General features: G+C 49.0%; 1 protein-coding gene and 1 long non-coding RNA gene across 2 annotated transcripts in view; both read right to left on the reverse strand.

The window, feature by feature from the left end:
• The window catches only part of ETF1 (eukaryotic translation termination factor 1), a 38,077-nt gene extending 21,770 nt beyond the window's left edge, over positions 1-16,307 (reverse strand). The window contains exons 1-2 of the mRNA XM_037906782.2: positions 16,129-16,307; positions 15,936-16,043 (exon numbers count right to left, since the gene is read on the reverse strand). Coding sequence (XP_037762710.2) covers positions 15,936-16,043; positions 16,129-16,286 — 266 coding nt within the window. The 5' untranslated portion in view covers positions 16,287-16,307. The remainder of the gene's footprint in view (positions 1-15,935; positions 16,044-16,128) is intronic.
• On the reverse strand, positions 4,703-11,812 carry LOC122466863. Its single transcript, XR_006292768.1, has 3 exons — positions 11,801-11,812; positions 11,246-11,249; positions 4,703-4,819 (listed from the first exon to the last, which is right to left on the reverse strand). It is a non-coding gene; the product is annotated as an uncharacterized LOC122466863 (long non-coding RNA).
• Positions 16,308-16,656: the final 349 nt, after the last annotated feature.

Consider the following 16,656-nt stretch of genomic DNA (forward strand, 5'->3'; position numbering starts at 1 on the left):
AAGTCCCTCCATGTTTAATGTGGTGGCAACTCCCCACTGCCATACATAACTGACTTACAGGTTATGCCTCATTGAGGCACATGTCCCATAGCCAAATGGGAGACTGATGGAAGCTGTGCACTGAAAGTTTCAGTCAGTACTGCACGTTCATCCAGATGCCCACACTTCTGAATGATCAATAGGCACCACTGGCCTCCAGGTGTTTGAGGCTCAGCAAGTGTCCATTAAATTCAAGAATCCAATACAGCAAAAACAAAGAATGCTACATTAGTGGGGGAGGAAGGCTCAAAAAAGGCACGATTCTGCAAATATTCAATATCTGGAAACTCACTGACTTGACACTGCCTCGCCTCTCCCCATGCCATACTGCCACAGCTGCAGTGAGGCCCCTGAGCTTGATCCCCTTGCTCAGGAGCTGCTGGCAGTCCTGTAAGGCCTTCTCCTTTCCTTTGGGATGCTCTGGCCCCCTGAAGGTCTGAAATACCCTGAATTTGCTGATCTTCCCGGCACAAAGTAGAGACTGTGTTGGACTGGTGTTTAGTGGGAAAGTATAACACATGCTGACCACGTGGCTCTGAATCAAAGGGTTTATGGTAGGGTGGGAGGAAGAGGTGCTGCTGCCGCTCTGGCGGAGTTTTACTTTACCTCTACATTTCTATGCTCAGAGTGCTGGATGGGTGTTCTACATGGATTTTGCATATACAAGTCTCAAAATCATTGAGAGTCTTGGTTTTCTTGTTAAATCTGTCTTATGCACATACCATTTTACTGAATACCGATAGTCACCCTCAACTAGGCAATGCCCCAATTCTGTTCAGTCTGTTTTCTGCACCTAGCATTATAGGAAGAGTACCTGACAATGCTATCCTAGCTACATGGCACCCTGAAAGTCATGTTTTGGGAAGCATGCAGACAGGGCAAGCATTTCCCAGATAGGCACCACACTGCCACAGAAACAAGGAGAGGCAGTGTCAAGTAGCCACTGCCCAAACCCATTCAGGACTTGATAGACCAACATCACTTTGAAACGCACCCAATAATAGAAAGCCCTGGCTCAGTCTTCAAGGAGCTGACATATTCTGCTGCCAGAGAGGAACTAACACAACCTCCAAGAAGAGAAGTGAAAATGCTCTCTATAGAACTGGCCCTTCCTGAGGTGGTCTCAGCCCATCAGGAACAGGCAAAATGCCATGTGATCCATTCCAAGTAATCAGAATCTTGAAATGTCCCTTGAGCAGCAGACAAATGATTCACAGATATCTAAAGAGAGCCAAGAAATTAGCTAACAGTTTGGACAGGGCAAGCTTCAAGCAGCAACTGATGGGGCCCAAATACAGGTTGAGTTCAAACCCAGGTCATCTGGAGCATTTACTCACTGTAAGTGACAAATGTTTTGCACCTCTCAATATAGACTCAGTAAGAGCCCCATGTTCTCTTTCATCAATACATTACTGTTTGTGTGGGTTTCTCAAGTGCACCAAGATGCAAAGCACCACCCCATGTTCTGCACAGCGTCCTTTCAAAGGAAGGTTGCGGGAGGTGCTAGTGTTCTGTGCAGCATCTTCATTGGACCACGTGGAATGCGCTGCTCAACTACCGAGAAAAGGGCCAGTTGCTAGGTGGAAGGAATTTGGGATCAAGTATCTGATAGCAGCTGGGAAAGAGAAGGACCCTCTGCTTGGGACTGTGGTGGCAAAAGTATGATCTGTTCCTTCTCTAACTGTTGATCCGCGTGTAAGGAGGGAGAACTGGAATTTGAAGGAAATGGAATTCCTTGCCCTGAAAGGCACTTCTGATCTGTGCAAAGCTAGTACCTCAGCTGCCCTGTAGTACCCCACTCCACCCTGCGGCAAACTGGTGCAGCTTAGAAGCACTGAAGGGAGTTGCAATACTTAACAGCATTGTGGACTGAAGTGACAGCTTGGGCCCAGTCTCCCACAACATAGTTCTCACCCTGTAAACTCAATCCCTGCTTTTGTTCAGCCCCATGTGCCTGATTAGGCAGCATTAAACAAAGATGCCACACCGAGGATCATTTGGATTGTCCAAGCTCCCCCACTTCTTCTGTCTCACCAAGGACTGCCTCAGGGAAGGGATGGTCCCCCCACGGAGGGGAGTTCTGGAGGGTAGCTGCGGGAACAGTCACCAGCTGCTGCACAACCCTTGGACGCAAGCTGGGGAGCCAAGCACTGAGGCTGACAAGCAAGAGACACTAAGTGACAAGGCTCTTCTCCCCCAACCCCTTGTCTAGGCAGGGACCCCACTCCGGCCTGTGGGAGAGAGCCCCACAAGGATGAGACAGGTGGGTGTCGAGTGAAGGAGCAGATACGAGACTGCTTACACTCAGCAAGATGCTACCCAGAGGCAATGCTCCTCCTGAGCAGCTGCAGGCCTGCTGCAAGCAATGACTCCTGCACTCAGCATGCATGGCTCATCTGCGGGGGGGAGGGGTGGGGGGGGTGGGGGGGTGGGAGGAGGAGGAGGAGGTGGTGATAGAAGAACAAGGTCATGTACCTCCTCATACTTTCATCCAGCAGGAACTAGGCCTGGTGCCACTGCTTGGCTTTTGTAACATGTCAGACCCACCAACTTCCCTCTGAAGCCTCTAGTTTGGCCTCTTCCCTTCGCCCACCCCTCTGGAGGTCCCTAAGCTGCAACTGTTGCTCTGAAAACTTCTGCCACAGCTCGTCTCCTTACTAGATCCCAACTCAGGTAATGCCATATTGCTGCCATGAATGCCCTACCGTTCCAGCAGACTATGGCATTTTTGGCTGCCCATGTACTGCTGCAGAGGACTGACGTATGACGGTAATGAATCACTGATCCACCCATGGTCACTGCACTTCATTGGTGTTAAAGTTCTCTCTCTATATCCCATAGCTCCCACACAGGGGAGCAGAAACTGAATTAGTTACTGCCATTCTGCTGTATTCACCTTTCAGCCAAGGATTTCAAAGCATCAAGGTATGGGCATGTTCTGAGTAGAACCTTGCAGGCCTGGAGCACCAGGGTTCTCCTGGAGCAGTGAGGCAGATATTGGTAACCCATGTGAACACTTTTATACTTCAGACACTGATGACTCACTTTCAGACTTAGTTCTGCCACCATACTCTGCCACCAATTACTGTACTTTCCAAATTCAAAAGACTTTAGCTGCACTACACTATTAGGCCAGTCAGTTTGGAGCAAGATGTATCCTGAATGACTGAAGCAAGAAGGCCAGATTTGCATATTCAGATGTTTAGGCCTCAGGGGTACACAGGGAATAGCGAAGTGATTGCAAAGCACTCACCAGTAAGCACAGCAAGTTGTCCCCTTCTCAGTTTCCCACTCCCACCTCTCACTGTGTCTATCTTTCAGATAAGTCAGTTTCAGTCATGATCTGTTCCTGAATGATGCTCTGTGCAAGAACCATGCTGTTTGGTAGTGCTTCATGCACCGTTGTGAAGGAAGATTACAGGGCACACAGAGGTCACTCCAAATGCTTCCCTTCAAGCACTTTCCTTGACATCATATGGTGTAGTTTTCCCAAACCCAGAGGCATCAGAGCTTGGCAATCAGATGCACCCCAGAGAGTTCTTTACACTGACTGCCAATGCATCAGATATGAAAGACATGCAGCAAGCTGTCCTGGAGCACATCTGCACAGTTAGCATAGCTCAATAGAAAAGTTAAGAGCAGGGAAAGAAAAAAGCTTGAAGAAACACTTCTGGAATTGACAGGCAAGGAAGGCAATGGGCAAATGGCCAGCTCCCCTTTACAGTTACACACATGGCACAAGGAAAACTGGTGTCCTAGAAGACTAGTTAGAACAGGGGTCTTGGACACCCACCCCATGGATTTATATTTATTCAGCTCCATGACATACTGCAGAAAGCAAGCTCTTATTTACAAAAGAGTGTAATGCTGCCTTAGAAAGAACCAGCTCCCAAGGGTGAATGGCAGCCACTCAGCATTTGCATATTTAACTCCTAAGCCTAAGGACAACACAAAGGCCAGCATCCAAGTAACCTAGCTGCACAGCTGGGTAACAATACACATGACCAATAAGCCAAGAGCAAGCGTAGTACTCAATGTATGTCATCACTGAGTAATTGGGATCATTGTGGATAGTTCTCTGAAAACATCTCACTCACTGTGCAGCAGCAGTCAAAAAAGTGACCAGAATGTTGGGAATCATTAGGAAAGATGACAGAAAATATCATATTGCCTCTATAAGTCCATGGTACGCCCACATCTTGAATACTGCGTGCAGATGTGGTCACCTCATCTCAAAAAAGATATATTGGAATTGGAAAAGGTTCAGAAAAGGTCAACAAAAATTATTAGGGGTATGGAACGGCTGCCATATGAGGAGAGATTAATAAGATTGGGACTTTTCAGCTTGGAAAAGAGACAACTAAGGGGGCATACGATAGAGGTCTATAAAATCATAACTAGTGGGAAGAAAGTAAATAAGGTTTACTCCTTCTCAGAACACAAGAACTAGGGGTCGCCAAATGAAATTAATAGGCAGCAGGTTTAAAATAAACAAAAGGAAGTCTTTCTTCACACAACGCACCGTCAACCTTTGGAACTCCTTGCCAGAGGATGTTGTGAAGGCCAAGACTATAACAGGGTTAAAAAAAGAAAAATTCATGAAGGATAGATCCATCAATGCCTATTAGTCAGGAGGGCATGGATGCAAAACCATGCTCTAACCCAGTGGTTCTCAAACTGAGTCAGGACCCCAAAGTAGGTCGGGACCCCATTTTAAGGGGGTCGCCTGGGCTGGTGTTAGACTGCTGGGGTCTGGGGCCGAAGACTGAGCCCCACTGCCCTGGGTGGTGAGGCTCAGGCTTTGGCTTCAGCCAGCCCTCCTCAGCACTGAAGCCCTTGGCCTTTGGACCACCCACCCAGGGCGACAGGGCTCGGGCAGGCTCAGGTCCCCCATCGTGGGGTCTTGTAGTAATTTTTGTTGTCAGAAGGGGGTTGCAGCGCAATGAAGTTTGAGAACCCCTGCTTTAACCTGAAGTCTGGCTACCAAAAAAGGGCCATACCCTAAGCAGTCTTTCTGCAAACACTCCTTATCAAGAGTGAGCCAGCTCACACAACATACATTTAGCCCTCCCTTCAGCCTGGGCTAAACAGCTCATAGCTTTGATGGGCTCTCTGGTCAAAGATGGCCAACATCAGGTTTCATAAAGCACTCTTTATACACCGAAACTGAAGCAGCTGTTTAGCAATCCAATTAGAACACAGAACACAAGAGTAACCATAAAGTAAGGAAGTCTACTTTCATTGGTGCCTCTTAGCTTGAAGCACAAAGGGATCTGTTGACAGGACAAGTTTATTAGGAACAAGGGAAACTGACATGGAGAGCACATGCTGACTGTCAGTTTTAGTCCTCTATCTTTTCTTCAAGGAGAAAGAGTCTCTTGCTAACCTGCAACATCTCACTAACAGGACAATAGCCATTGCTCTACCTCCTAGAGAGCTCATAGCAGCAGGACACTGTAAGCAAAGGCAGAGAGATTTACAGAGACTCCAAAAAGCTGACTAATGGGACAGGAATTAGGTTAATGATGATATGTAACTTAAGTTATGGAGTCTAAAGCTTCTCCTTAAGGTGAATAGTTAACATAGTCAATTGTATGACTTTTAATGCACTTTTCTCATCTACCAGAGCAGTAACTATTCAGAGAACTCCCTAGAAGCTAAGCAACATCTCTATTAAACAGATTTAGGTGAGCCTTCAGGAGAAACAGAAAACATAGAACTCTTCTCACATGCTGCAGACTTGACTGAGGGACGCTTAGCCCAAAACAAGAGACTTATTTTCCCTTCAGTAACGTAAATCTCATGTAGTGTTCCTGGTGGATAAAGGTCTAATAGTTGGGACCTAACTCAAGCCTTCTCTCTCAGGTTGAATATGGAGTCATTTACTTTGGAACTGCCCCAACCCTGATGCAAGAACAGGCAAAGGGGTATTATTAAAGGTGAACCCACCACGTTACAATTCCAGATTCCTCTGTTCAGTGAATGGGAAGGGTTGCATTGGAGGACACCTAAAGCTTGATGCTTGGAAGCAGACATGCTCTGAGACTGCAGACGGGAGTACCTTTATCTCCTTCCTGCACTCCTCTGGCCACACACAGACATTCCAGAGTCCCGTTTCCCTCCCCACTCACCCCACCAAGCCTCAAGACAGATTGTGATAGGGGCTGCAAATCCCTCCAGCCCACAGAAGGAGACAGGGAAGACTAGAGGGCTTGGAAAGTAGCCCAGTTAATGTGTATATTGTCACACTCTTCTCCCAAAGTCCTGCTGCGGGATGACAGTTGTGTCCTGTTTGCAGTCAACTTTTTACTGCATTTTTTAAAATGCAGCCTGTTCCCTCCCCTCCCCAATGCCATGAGATAGGCTTTTCCTTCCTGCTTTCACATCTTGGCACTATCTTTTCCTCTATTACCAGTATCCATCCTTCCTCCCCATCACCTTAAACCCCTTTTGTTCCCCACCATGTGTTGCCTTCTACACCTCCCTCCCCTGAATTTTCAACTCTGCTCTTCTAACTTTGCTAATCTCTCCCTGTCCATTTCCCACTCAAACCTACCCCTAACAGAGTGCACAGTGTGTCACCTAATGTCCACAGGATTACATCGCAATAAGTGGCTATATAGCCCAGGGGCAGTGCCTAGGTGATAAGCCAAACCACACTGCCCTAGGAGTGCTGGGATTCCTATCAGGATGCCATCCCCAGACAATTTTGTAGCCTTTGTGATACAGATACTTCCCTCCCACCTCTGGCTGCTGTTCTATGTGATCCTCTCCCCTCCCAAAGCTCTTCCATTCGCTGCATGAGTGATCTCTGCTAACCCAGCCTTCCCCAGTCTCAGATTTCAGGTTCTCCTCAGTGAGCAGTCCACTGCTGGCCTCTGTTGCTCAGAGTTTGCCCTGCTGCAGCAAGGTAAAGCCTATTTGATTTTTTAAAGAGTTTCACAGCTACCCCAGGGGTATGCCCAGCAGCAGACCCAACGGACAAGGCTCTGGTCAGTTTGCACTTTGCTGCATTTCGGTAGAGTTCTAAGCAGCAACAGCACAGGAGCTGGATGGCTGCAGTGCAGGCTCAGGAAGACAGAACTGCTTACACTCCCGCTCACCTTTGGGAGCTTTTCCACAACCACAAGGGACGCTAAGAGGAAAGCTTAGATTCTGCGGAAGTGGGTAACGTTCAGGGAAAGCTGCAGACTCAGGACTGGGAAAGTTTCCTATTCAACCAGACAGAGTGAGTTTTCCAGCTCCCACTCACCAGGATCCAGAGTTGGGGTAGAGTCAAGATGGAAATGAGGATACCAATTCAAGCTGCAAGGGCTTTGCTTGTGGGGAGAGCGCCAGAAGAGTGTGCACAAATGAGAACGGATACTGCAGCTTGTTCCTTCTTAAGCTTGGCCTCCACTTGGATGTTGATCAGTATAACTGTCAGATTTTTTATTTTTATTTTTTTTTTTTTTTTTGGGGGGAAAAGGGGGGGTTTACTGAAATAGCGATATCAGTACAAACCCTCATGTGGATGCAATTATACTGCTATAAAGGTGCCTAACACCAGTTCTCCAATCCATCCGCCCAACACAGAAATAGCCGGGGGGATCCACACTAGGGAGGGCTGTACTGCATTAACTAGGCCAGTGTAGTTGAGGCACCATAACCCAGTATTAACAAGGCCTTATGCTATGCCTGCTATTGATAGAGTGAGCCATTCACAGCCAGGAAGATCTGTTGTTTCGATAAGTACTTTAAATACTCATGTTGCTGAATTTTGATATATTCTTTGTTATCTTCAACAAAACAGACAAGCCTGTCTCTCTCATGCACACCAACAAAATGCCAGCATGCCCCTATTGAACCTTTTCCTTTAGCCAGAGCCCTGTCCTCAGACAGGACAGGAACTAGGCAAAAGTGTAAAGGAACATCACACTCAAAACGGAGTGCCCATTCATTCTTACAGGAGCGTGACGTCAGCCGTTCAAGGTTAGTGCTATGCAGCATGCAAAATCCCCACTACTTAATAAAAGTTATGGGTCATTTGTTAAGAGGCCCGTCATGCCAATATCACACCAACTACTAAATCTGCCTTTTCTCCAGAGCCAGCAGGGTATGTGAACTTCCAGGGGACCCACAAAGTCTTGCCAGCTCACAAGACTGGCATGGTCCGAGCATGCACCAAAACAATGCATGTAGATCTAATTCAAGCCCTCCCAGCTTTGACAGCGTGCCATTACCCAGAATGGATTTCAATTAGTGTAGCACAGGGCTGGAAAGCAATGGCAGCCTGAGGCTACTCCTGTAACTGGGCCATTCCACATGGGTCAGTAAGTTGCCTGATGGGTCAAAGGAAAATTCAGAAACAATGGCAGCTTTCTGCAACACATACTGGGTACCACCTTTTGTTAAGTATAACCAGTTTTGAAACAGATCAGCTATTAAGTGTGCTATTTTGCAGGCATTCCTGCATGCAACTTTGAACCTCAATCTTTTTACCTCACTTTGTATTTACTGTGTTTACTTTCCTACATCTAAGACATGAAGAGACCTGCTGGATAGCATGCATCTCCCTGCAAGAGCCTGCACGGCTCTGCCTTCACAGGGATGATCCTGATCACTAAGCCTCCCCCCAGCCCACCCCGGTTGGTTTAGTTCTTAGGATTAGGTGCAGAATTGCTTCTGAACAGGTCATTTTCTCCTTTTGCTATGAAAGGAAGCATCTGCTTTAGTTCCCAAGTGAACCCCTCTTTTTAAGGCTATTTACTTAGTTTGGAAGAAATGCACACCTGATCTATCATGGGCCAGTAAAGCTACTATACAATCCTAGAGGGTCAGGGGTATTCCACAGTCACTTCACCGGCTACTGCCCTTAACTCTTACCCATCCATTTGTCAGCCTTACTTGTGTTTGCAGATGCTATCAGCCCCCACAACACTCCTTCCAAGTTTCTGCTTTGCCCCCCCATTTCAACAACATTTAGTAAGATCTATTTCCCCTCAACAACATTTAGCAAGATCTATTTCCCCTGAAAGGGAATCCCTCTGCTCGGGTGCAGAGCTGCTGCTACAGCTATCCCTCCATCACCCTGCTTCTCTTCCAGCCCTGTAAGGATGGATTCACATAAGGACTCACAGGCTCAGCAGTCCTGAATGCAGTTGTTGGAGATGATTTGCTGGCTAGTAAGCATTCATCCTCATGATCATCTCCCTTTCCCCAATACCCTCAGTTTATCTGATGGTTTTAGGTGGCCAACATGCTCATGTCATTAGGCTCTGCTGTACAGGCACCATCAGGAGTGTTCCTCCTTACTGTAGGGAGGACAGCTCCTCTATCAGTCCTCCTTTGTACTCCCTTACTCTGGGTTTGAAAATCCATTCACCCCCCAAGCGGGGCAGCAACATCACCTCAGCTTGATAAGAGCGTGATCAAGATGGCTTGCAGAAACTGAGCCACTATTCAGGTTTACCAAGCAGCAACAGTTGAAGTTAATGAGTCTGGCAGTTTCACAGCTATCTAGTTCAGCCACCCTGGTCACCAAGAAAATTCAAAGATTGTGTCAGCTTTATACGGCTAGTGGGAAAGCTGTGGGCAGCAACAGAAGCAGGCAAGGGAATTATTCAAAGGGGGAGGGATGAAAGAGGACCAACCAAATAAAAAGAGGCTAGGGAGGAGTACAGTGGCCAATACCATTTCTCTTCTGCCCTCTGCAGCAGCCAGACCACAGTGGATAGGAATACTTAGAGCAGTGGAGACACCAGCCCACTGCTGCAGTAGCCAGGAGGCTCAAAGAGAACTCCTCTCCCAGCACACGGACAATGTGAAGAGTCAGTTATGTAAGAATGTAATAGCCAAAGATGATTCAAAAAAATGACCAAGCACTGTACCTTGGTAAGAATTTCAGCACTCTCCCCTTCCCTTGCAGCTGGAGATGACTAGGGGCTGGGTTTCTCTCCAAGGTACTGCACTCACCTTACTGGCCCCCAGCCAGTCTGCCACTAGCTAGTAGTAGTTTAGTCACCAGGGTCACAAGTACGTAGGTTTTCAGGCCCTGTCTTCTCTCACTCACACAATAAGAAGCAGATAGCTACTCTCCCTCCCTCATCATTCCCTAAGGAGTCTGCCTCATTAACTTTTACAAGATCAGTTTGCAGCTCATCTAACTTGGGAGAAAGGGGAGTAACTAATAAGACATGGCTAGTTTGGACCATCAGACACTCCCTGACCACAGCTGTTCCCTTCCAGCAGCAAAGGGAAGAGAAATTTGATTCAGTGGGTACTTAACTGGCCAGATGCTGATGAGAAAGAGAGCAGGGTCCAAGGACAGCACCTTGACAGGAATTCCACCACCTTTCCAGGAGCTGGTATTGTCTGGGATGTTGCCCCAAATCTCTCTGGTGGGACCCCTCTTTTGTACTGGCCTCTGCCTAGTCAGCATCTGGTAAATATGGAGTCCTGTTCCATTCCCTCAGTTTTCTGGCCACATCCCTGCTGCTTACCTCATCTATTCCATAGACACGATAAAAGTATTCCCTGGCATCGCACTCACTTGTTAACCCTTTCAGGAACACCCTGCAGATTTCACTGAGATTTTACAAGTGGTCAAAAAAGAGCCAGAATAGCTTTGCCATCATGTGTCTACTTATTACCTTGTGCTGTACAGACTTAGACCCACCTCAGTTACACCCAGCACATGGAACTGGGACACTGCTTTTGGTTACTGTTTACTGCATCTCCACCCTTCCTTACTAATACACTTCTGAGTCCCTACCCTTTGCATCACCCTGTTTCTCCAGGACCATGCCTGCCACCCACCCATCCTAGAATTCTCAGAGCTGGTCCTCCAACTTCAGAGGGAAAGGAAATGACTCCTGAGGACAGGAAAAACCTGTTCCACTGGTTCAATTCTCTTGTGCTGCAGAACTTCGAGCTACTAGGTAGTTGCTGAGCCTATCCCCATCTGAGGAGCAGCGTAAGATATAATGTGTTCATCAGGGATCGACTTATGGGTTCCTGCAACCAACACATTAGAGCATAACCTGTCCTGTCTACACTAGGCTCTTTACAACACAGTTAGTTAACATGTTTTTAAAAGACCTCTCTCAGTCTCGGACCCTCTGGTTAACATGTGGTAACACACACAAAGGGTATGTCTACACCAGTGGTTCTCAAGCTGTGGGTCGGGACCCCAAAGTGGGTCGCAACCCCATTTGAATGGGGTCACCAGGCTGGCTTAGATTTGCTGGGGCCTGAGGAAGAAGCCAGAGCGCCGCCGCGCCCCCTCCCGCGTGGTGAAGCCTGAGGACTTCAGTCCTGAGCAGAGGTGCTCAAGTTACAGGCACCCCACCTGGGGCTGAAGCCCTTCAGCTTCTGTCTACCCACCCATGGCAGTGGGGTTTGGGCTTTCGCCCTCTCCCACTCAGGGCAGCGGGGCTCAGGCTTCAGTCCCCCCTCCTGGGGTTGTGTAGTAATTTTTGTTGTCAGAAGTGGATCACAGTGCAATGAAGTTTGAGAACCCCTGGTCTACACTATGGAGCCTATGCCAGCATAGCCATCAACGTACCCCTGGCGTAGGTGCAGCCTACTCCCACAGAAGAGTGTGTCAGCATAGGAACAGCACCGCCCTGAACAGTGTTAACTACATTGACAGAAACCCTCTTCTGCCAGCACAACTACATCTGCACTAAAGGGTTTGTTGGCATAGCTGTGTCGGTCAGGGTGTGCATTTTCCCCCCACCCGCCTGACCAGGGTAGCTATGACAACAACTTTTAAGTGAACGCCAAACCAAAGTAAAATCCTAATGAAGACATGGTAGCTGCAGTTCTAGCATGTGTTGCAGAGCTAGATGAATCCTAGGATCTGGTGTTTCCCTGACCTGCTAGCACAAGTTTAAGTTAGACTGCCTTGTCTTCACTAGGATTCTACTATATATTAGCCAACACATAACATGTTCCTCTTCCTCCACCCATCATGTCCCTTATTTCTCTAGTCCACAGCCTGGTGCTTTGCACCAAAACAATTTAGAGGGTATTATCCTTTGTGCAAAACTCTTTCCCCCTTAACTGCATTCACTCTGTTAGTTTCCACGCTGCCTTTTTTCTGAAGCTCATGGTTTCTGTGCTTAGCTGAGTTCTCTCACTACTGACCCTTCCAATAGTCATCTACTGCAAACAAAAACTCCAAAGAACTACCTTTCTGGACTAACCCTGCTTATGTCAACACACTTGATTTAATTGGGGATCGGTCCTGCTTTGAGCAGGGGGGTTGGACTAGATGACCTCTCGAGGTCCCTTCCAACCCTGATATTCTATGATTCTATTCTATGATTCACTTTGAAACTGAGCACCAGAATGCTAGTAGTACATGATGGCTAGTGAATGTTCCATGCAGCCCAGCTATCATCAGCATCTCTCTAAACAGTGAGGGATGCTAGAGCACAGTGGCTGACTTCACAAGCAGTTTAACAGGAAACTCCAGCACACACCTGTACCACCCCATACCTGCTTAGTTTCCTACTGCATTCTGAATGCAAAGATACAAGCTGTCTTCATTAGCTACACAATAGCTCTAATAGCTATAGCTCTCCCAACCATGCAGGGCTTGAGCTAGTGCATTAAAAATGCAGCAGAGACTTGGGCTAGCCACCCGAGCTCAGATTCATGGGTTTGGTTGGCTTGAGCATCCAAGCTGCTGTCTGGGCTGCAATGTTCACACAGCTAGCACAAGTGACTCCTCCTGGGGTAGGCGGCTCACTCCAGGCTACAGTGTAGACATAGCTCAGGCTTCTATGGAGCTAGACTAGATAATCAGCAAAAATACACTGGTTAGTCACATTAACCCAGGGCCATAACCACCCCCAGGTAAACATACATGAGATCAACACAGCTCTGAAGAATAGCTCAGTATCAGCTGGTGATACTGGAACAACTGGAAGGAAAAGTATCCTACAGATCCCTGAACTGGAACAGACATTCAGTGTTCTAGATGAGTGTGGGTATGTAATGACTACTTCACTATACACACCTAAAAGTTGTCTCTTCTACCAACAGTAGTTGGTCCAATAAAAGATATCACCTCACCCACCTCGTCTCTGTAAGATCATCACACAAGGGGTGAAGAACTGACTCCTTTTCAACATCCAGGTCAAGAAGCTTCAAACAATTTTCTTTTTTTTGCACCTAAATTGCTAAGGAAAAGCACTGGAGAAAGGGCCTGAGGCACAGATGGAATCAGTGGCTTATAATGTAATGTGACCATATATTTCTGAGAAGGGTTAGCTGCCAGCTTTTGGGGGAGTCAGGGGTTCTCACTCTTACAGCGAGACAATCACTTTTTTGCTGTGGTAGTAAAGAGAAAAGATACCATTAGTCACTCACACCAAAGAAAGTAGAGGAAGTATATAAAGCTCTACCTAGCTGACTGCAGAAGAACTGAACAAAAGTCAAACCCTGAGCCCACTTTTCTCCAGCATGCCCTTGCATCTAGGGTAAAACTCAACCCAGCATTAGGACTGTCTGCACAAGCCTCCACAAACCCCAGACTAGAAGCTGACATTCTTAAAATCCAGCTGACATGACAACTGGGCCATTAGGAGTTCCCAACTCCACCCCATTCAAGAGGAGGGCTGTGCCCCTGGAATGCTCAGCTTGGTGCTCTTGCAGCCACCAGGAAAAGCAGCGCTCAGACAGTTCCCCACTTCCCTTAGATGCACAAGATTAGTCTTCAGTGCTGAAAACCACAGAGGGGCTGTGGTGTTTCCATGGGCAAACAGCTGTAGAGAGCTTTTGCTTAATGAAGCAAGTCATAGACCTACCGACTGCAACACAAACCTATTTCCTAGGTTCACAATGGTGTCTTGAGGAAGACACTGCAATTCTCTTCCCCCCACTCCCCCCCCCCAAAAAGAAAAATCAATTCCATGCTTTGCTTTTGTAATTAAACTTTTATCATTGTGTCTCTATAGATTCATAGATTCATAGATATTTAGGTCAGAAGGGACCATTATGATCATCTAGTCTGACCTCCTGCACAACGCAGGCCACAGAATTTCACCCACCACTCCTACAAAAAAACCTCACACCTATATCTGTGCTATTGAAGTCCTCAAATTGTAGTTTAAAGACCTCAAGGAGCAGAGAATCCTCCAGCAAGTGACCCGTGCCCCATGCTACAGAGGAAGGCGAAAAACCTCCAGGGCCTCTTCCAATCTGCCCTGGAGGAAAATTCCTTCCCGACCCCAAATATGGCGATCAGCTAAACCCTGAGCATATGGGCAAGATTCATCAGCCAGATACTACAGAAAATTCTTTCCCAGGTAACTTGGATCTTACCCCATCTAAAACCCATCACAGGCCATTGGGCCTATTTACCATGAATATTTAATTACCAAAACCATGTTATCCCATCATACCATCTCCTCCACAAACTTATCGAGTTTAATCTTAAAGCAAGATAGATCTTCACTCTCCCTCTTGCATTTAAAATACTCCAACCTTTAAACACAAAGGTTTTTATTTTCAGCCGAAATCAACTGAAACATTGAAGGCACCTGCTTGTTTCAACAGCCTGTTTAGACAGATTATTAGAGGCTGCTAAAGAAAGCTGAGGCTTCCCCCCTCCCCCACCCGGTGATACTGGAACAACTGCAAGGGAATGGAAAATATCTTACAACTCCCTGAGCTGGAACAGACATTCAGTGTTCTAGCTTAGTGTGGGCATGTAATGGTTACTTCACTATACACACCTAACATTCCCCCGCATTTTAGCTCTGCTGAGAAAATGCCAGCTTTTAGGAACTTCATCTCAAACCACCTCTGACCAAAATGCATACCACATGGCAACTGCCAGACTTACTCAGTGATATGTGCACATCTCGAGTTACAAGCTACTAATGCTAGGATAGCTTACTTTCTGCCAAGAATGTATCCAGTTGCTATTAGTATATGCCAGAAGCTAGTTAAGGTATCACAGCCAGCTTAAACCTCCTTTCCCCTCAGTTATCATCAAAAGAGTCTCTGTATCTGGACTCCCAAAGCATCACATGTTGCACGTTTCTGAACTTCTGGGCAATGCGGAGAGCCCACTGTTCTAGATCCCCAACTTTATCTAGATGCCTATGCAGATGTTCAAAGGAGAATGCCACAACACACAGGGAATTTACATGAGATCAAACCATGAAGCCATCCAGTCCGGTATTCCGTACGGCAGTGCTCAGTACTTAGTTCTTCAGAAAAAGCTGCAGGACACCCACAAGGGATTATTATGGGGTCATTTGTCCACAGGGGAAGACGCACTGATTTAAACCCCAAGACACAAAAATTTAGTTACCCTGATCAATTCCACCTCATGTTTTGTGTCACCCTGGCTGTCCTCACACAGGGACATCTTCGCGTTCAGATCCCGCCAACCTGTCAGCAGGGCTCCAGCACCGATGAGCATAACATGATCACCCCGGTACCGGGCCTTGGCAGAGCTGCCAGCGGCTCCTCACTCACTGCCCGCCCTGCTGCCCGACGGTGCCGCTCCCAGCCCGCGGGAGCCGCGCACAGGGAGGGGAGGGCGGCCCAAGAGCTTGTCCCCCCTGACCCTCATCGCCCAGGGCGGAGCAGCCTCAGGGGCCCGCTGCCCGCGAAGCCTGGCGCCGGCGAGGCCCCCTCCACCCGGGTGGGGCTCGCTCTGGCCCGAGCGATTCGCGCCCTGCCCGGGGTCGGTTCAAGCGCTGCCCCGCGCAGGCCAGCGGCGGAAACCAGCCCGCCCCCGGACCAGCGGAACGAGGAAACCGAGCCTCCGCCCCGCCGGGGACACGCGGGAGTGGCGGCCGCCCGTCCGCTCCCAGCTGGGACGGGGAGACCCCACCCCGGCCCCCTCAGCCCCGGCCCCGCGCAGGCCCCGCCCGCTCCCCGCTGCTGCTCACCCGCGGGCCGCCTCCAGGCTCTTGATGAGCTTCTTGATCTTCCAGATCTCCACGTTCCGGTCGGCAGCGCTGGGGTCGTCCGCCATCTTCTCCTCCTCCGCCTCCTCCCTGCGGCGGCCGGGCCGGCGGACACAGAGCACAGCGGTTAGTCCCGGCCCGCGCGCCCCGCGACCCCGCCCGGAGCGGCGCTCACCTCAGGCCCTGTCCCCCCGGCGGCGGCGGCGGCTCCTCCTCCCTGAGCGGCGGCGGGGGCGGCTCGGGGCTCGAGGCGGCTCTGACGTCGGAAACCGGCTTCTCTCCCCCTCTCCGCGCTGCATGTGTTGCAATCCGCTCACATGGGGCCTGTGACATCACTTCCGAGGGACCCCGGAGAGGGCGGGGAGGAGAAAAGGGGGCGGGACTCTCCGGCTCCGCCAATCGGCGCCTTTCTGTCGCTCTTCGCCATTGGCTGGTCCCGCTGGCCCGCGCTCTCCCCATCGCTATTGGCTGACTACCTCAGACCAGCCTCCGCCCCCCGTGCAGCGCATGTCGGGGTTTGTAGTTCTCCGGGCCGGGAGGGGGCAGAGCTGGTCACAGAGGGAGAGGCCTGGATCTCGCGATGTCTCAGCAGTGCCGCGTCAGGCCAAGTGGTGGTTCTTAAAGGGCAAGGCCCACGTGTGGGGAAGCATCAGCTGGCGCGGGAGGGACGGGCTACCGGGCCAGGGCGGGTCCTGCCCACGTG

Source organism: Chelonia mydas, chromosome 8 (genome assembly GCF_015237465.2).
Source record: "Chelonia mydas isolate rCheMyd1 chromosome 8, rCheMyd1.pri.v2, whole genome shotgun sequence".
Lineage (NCBI taxonomy): Eukaryota > Metazoa > Chordata > Testudines > Cheloniidae > Chelonia > Chelonia mydas.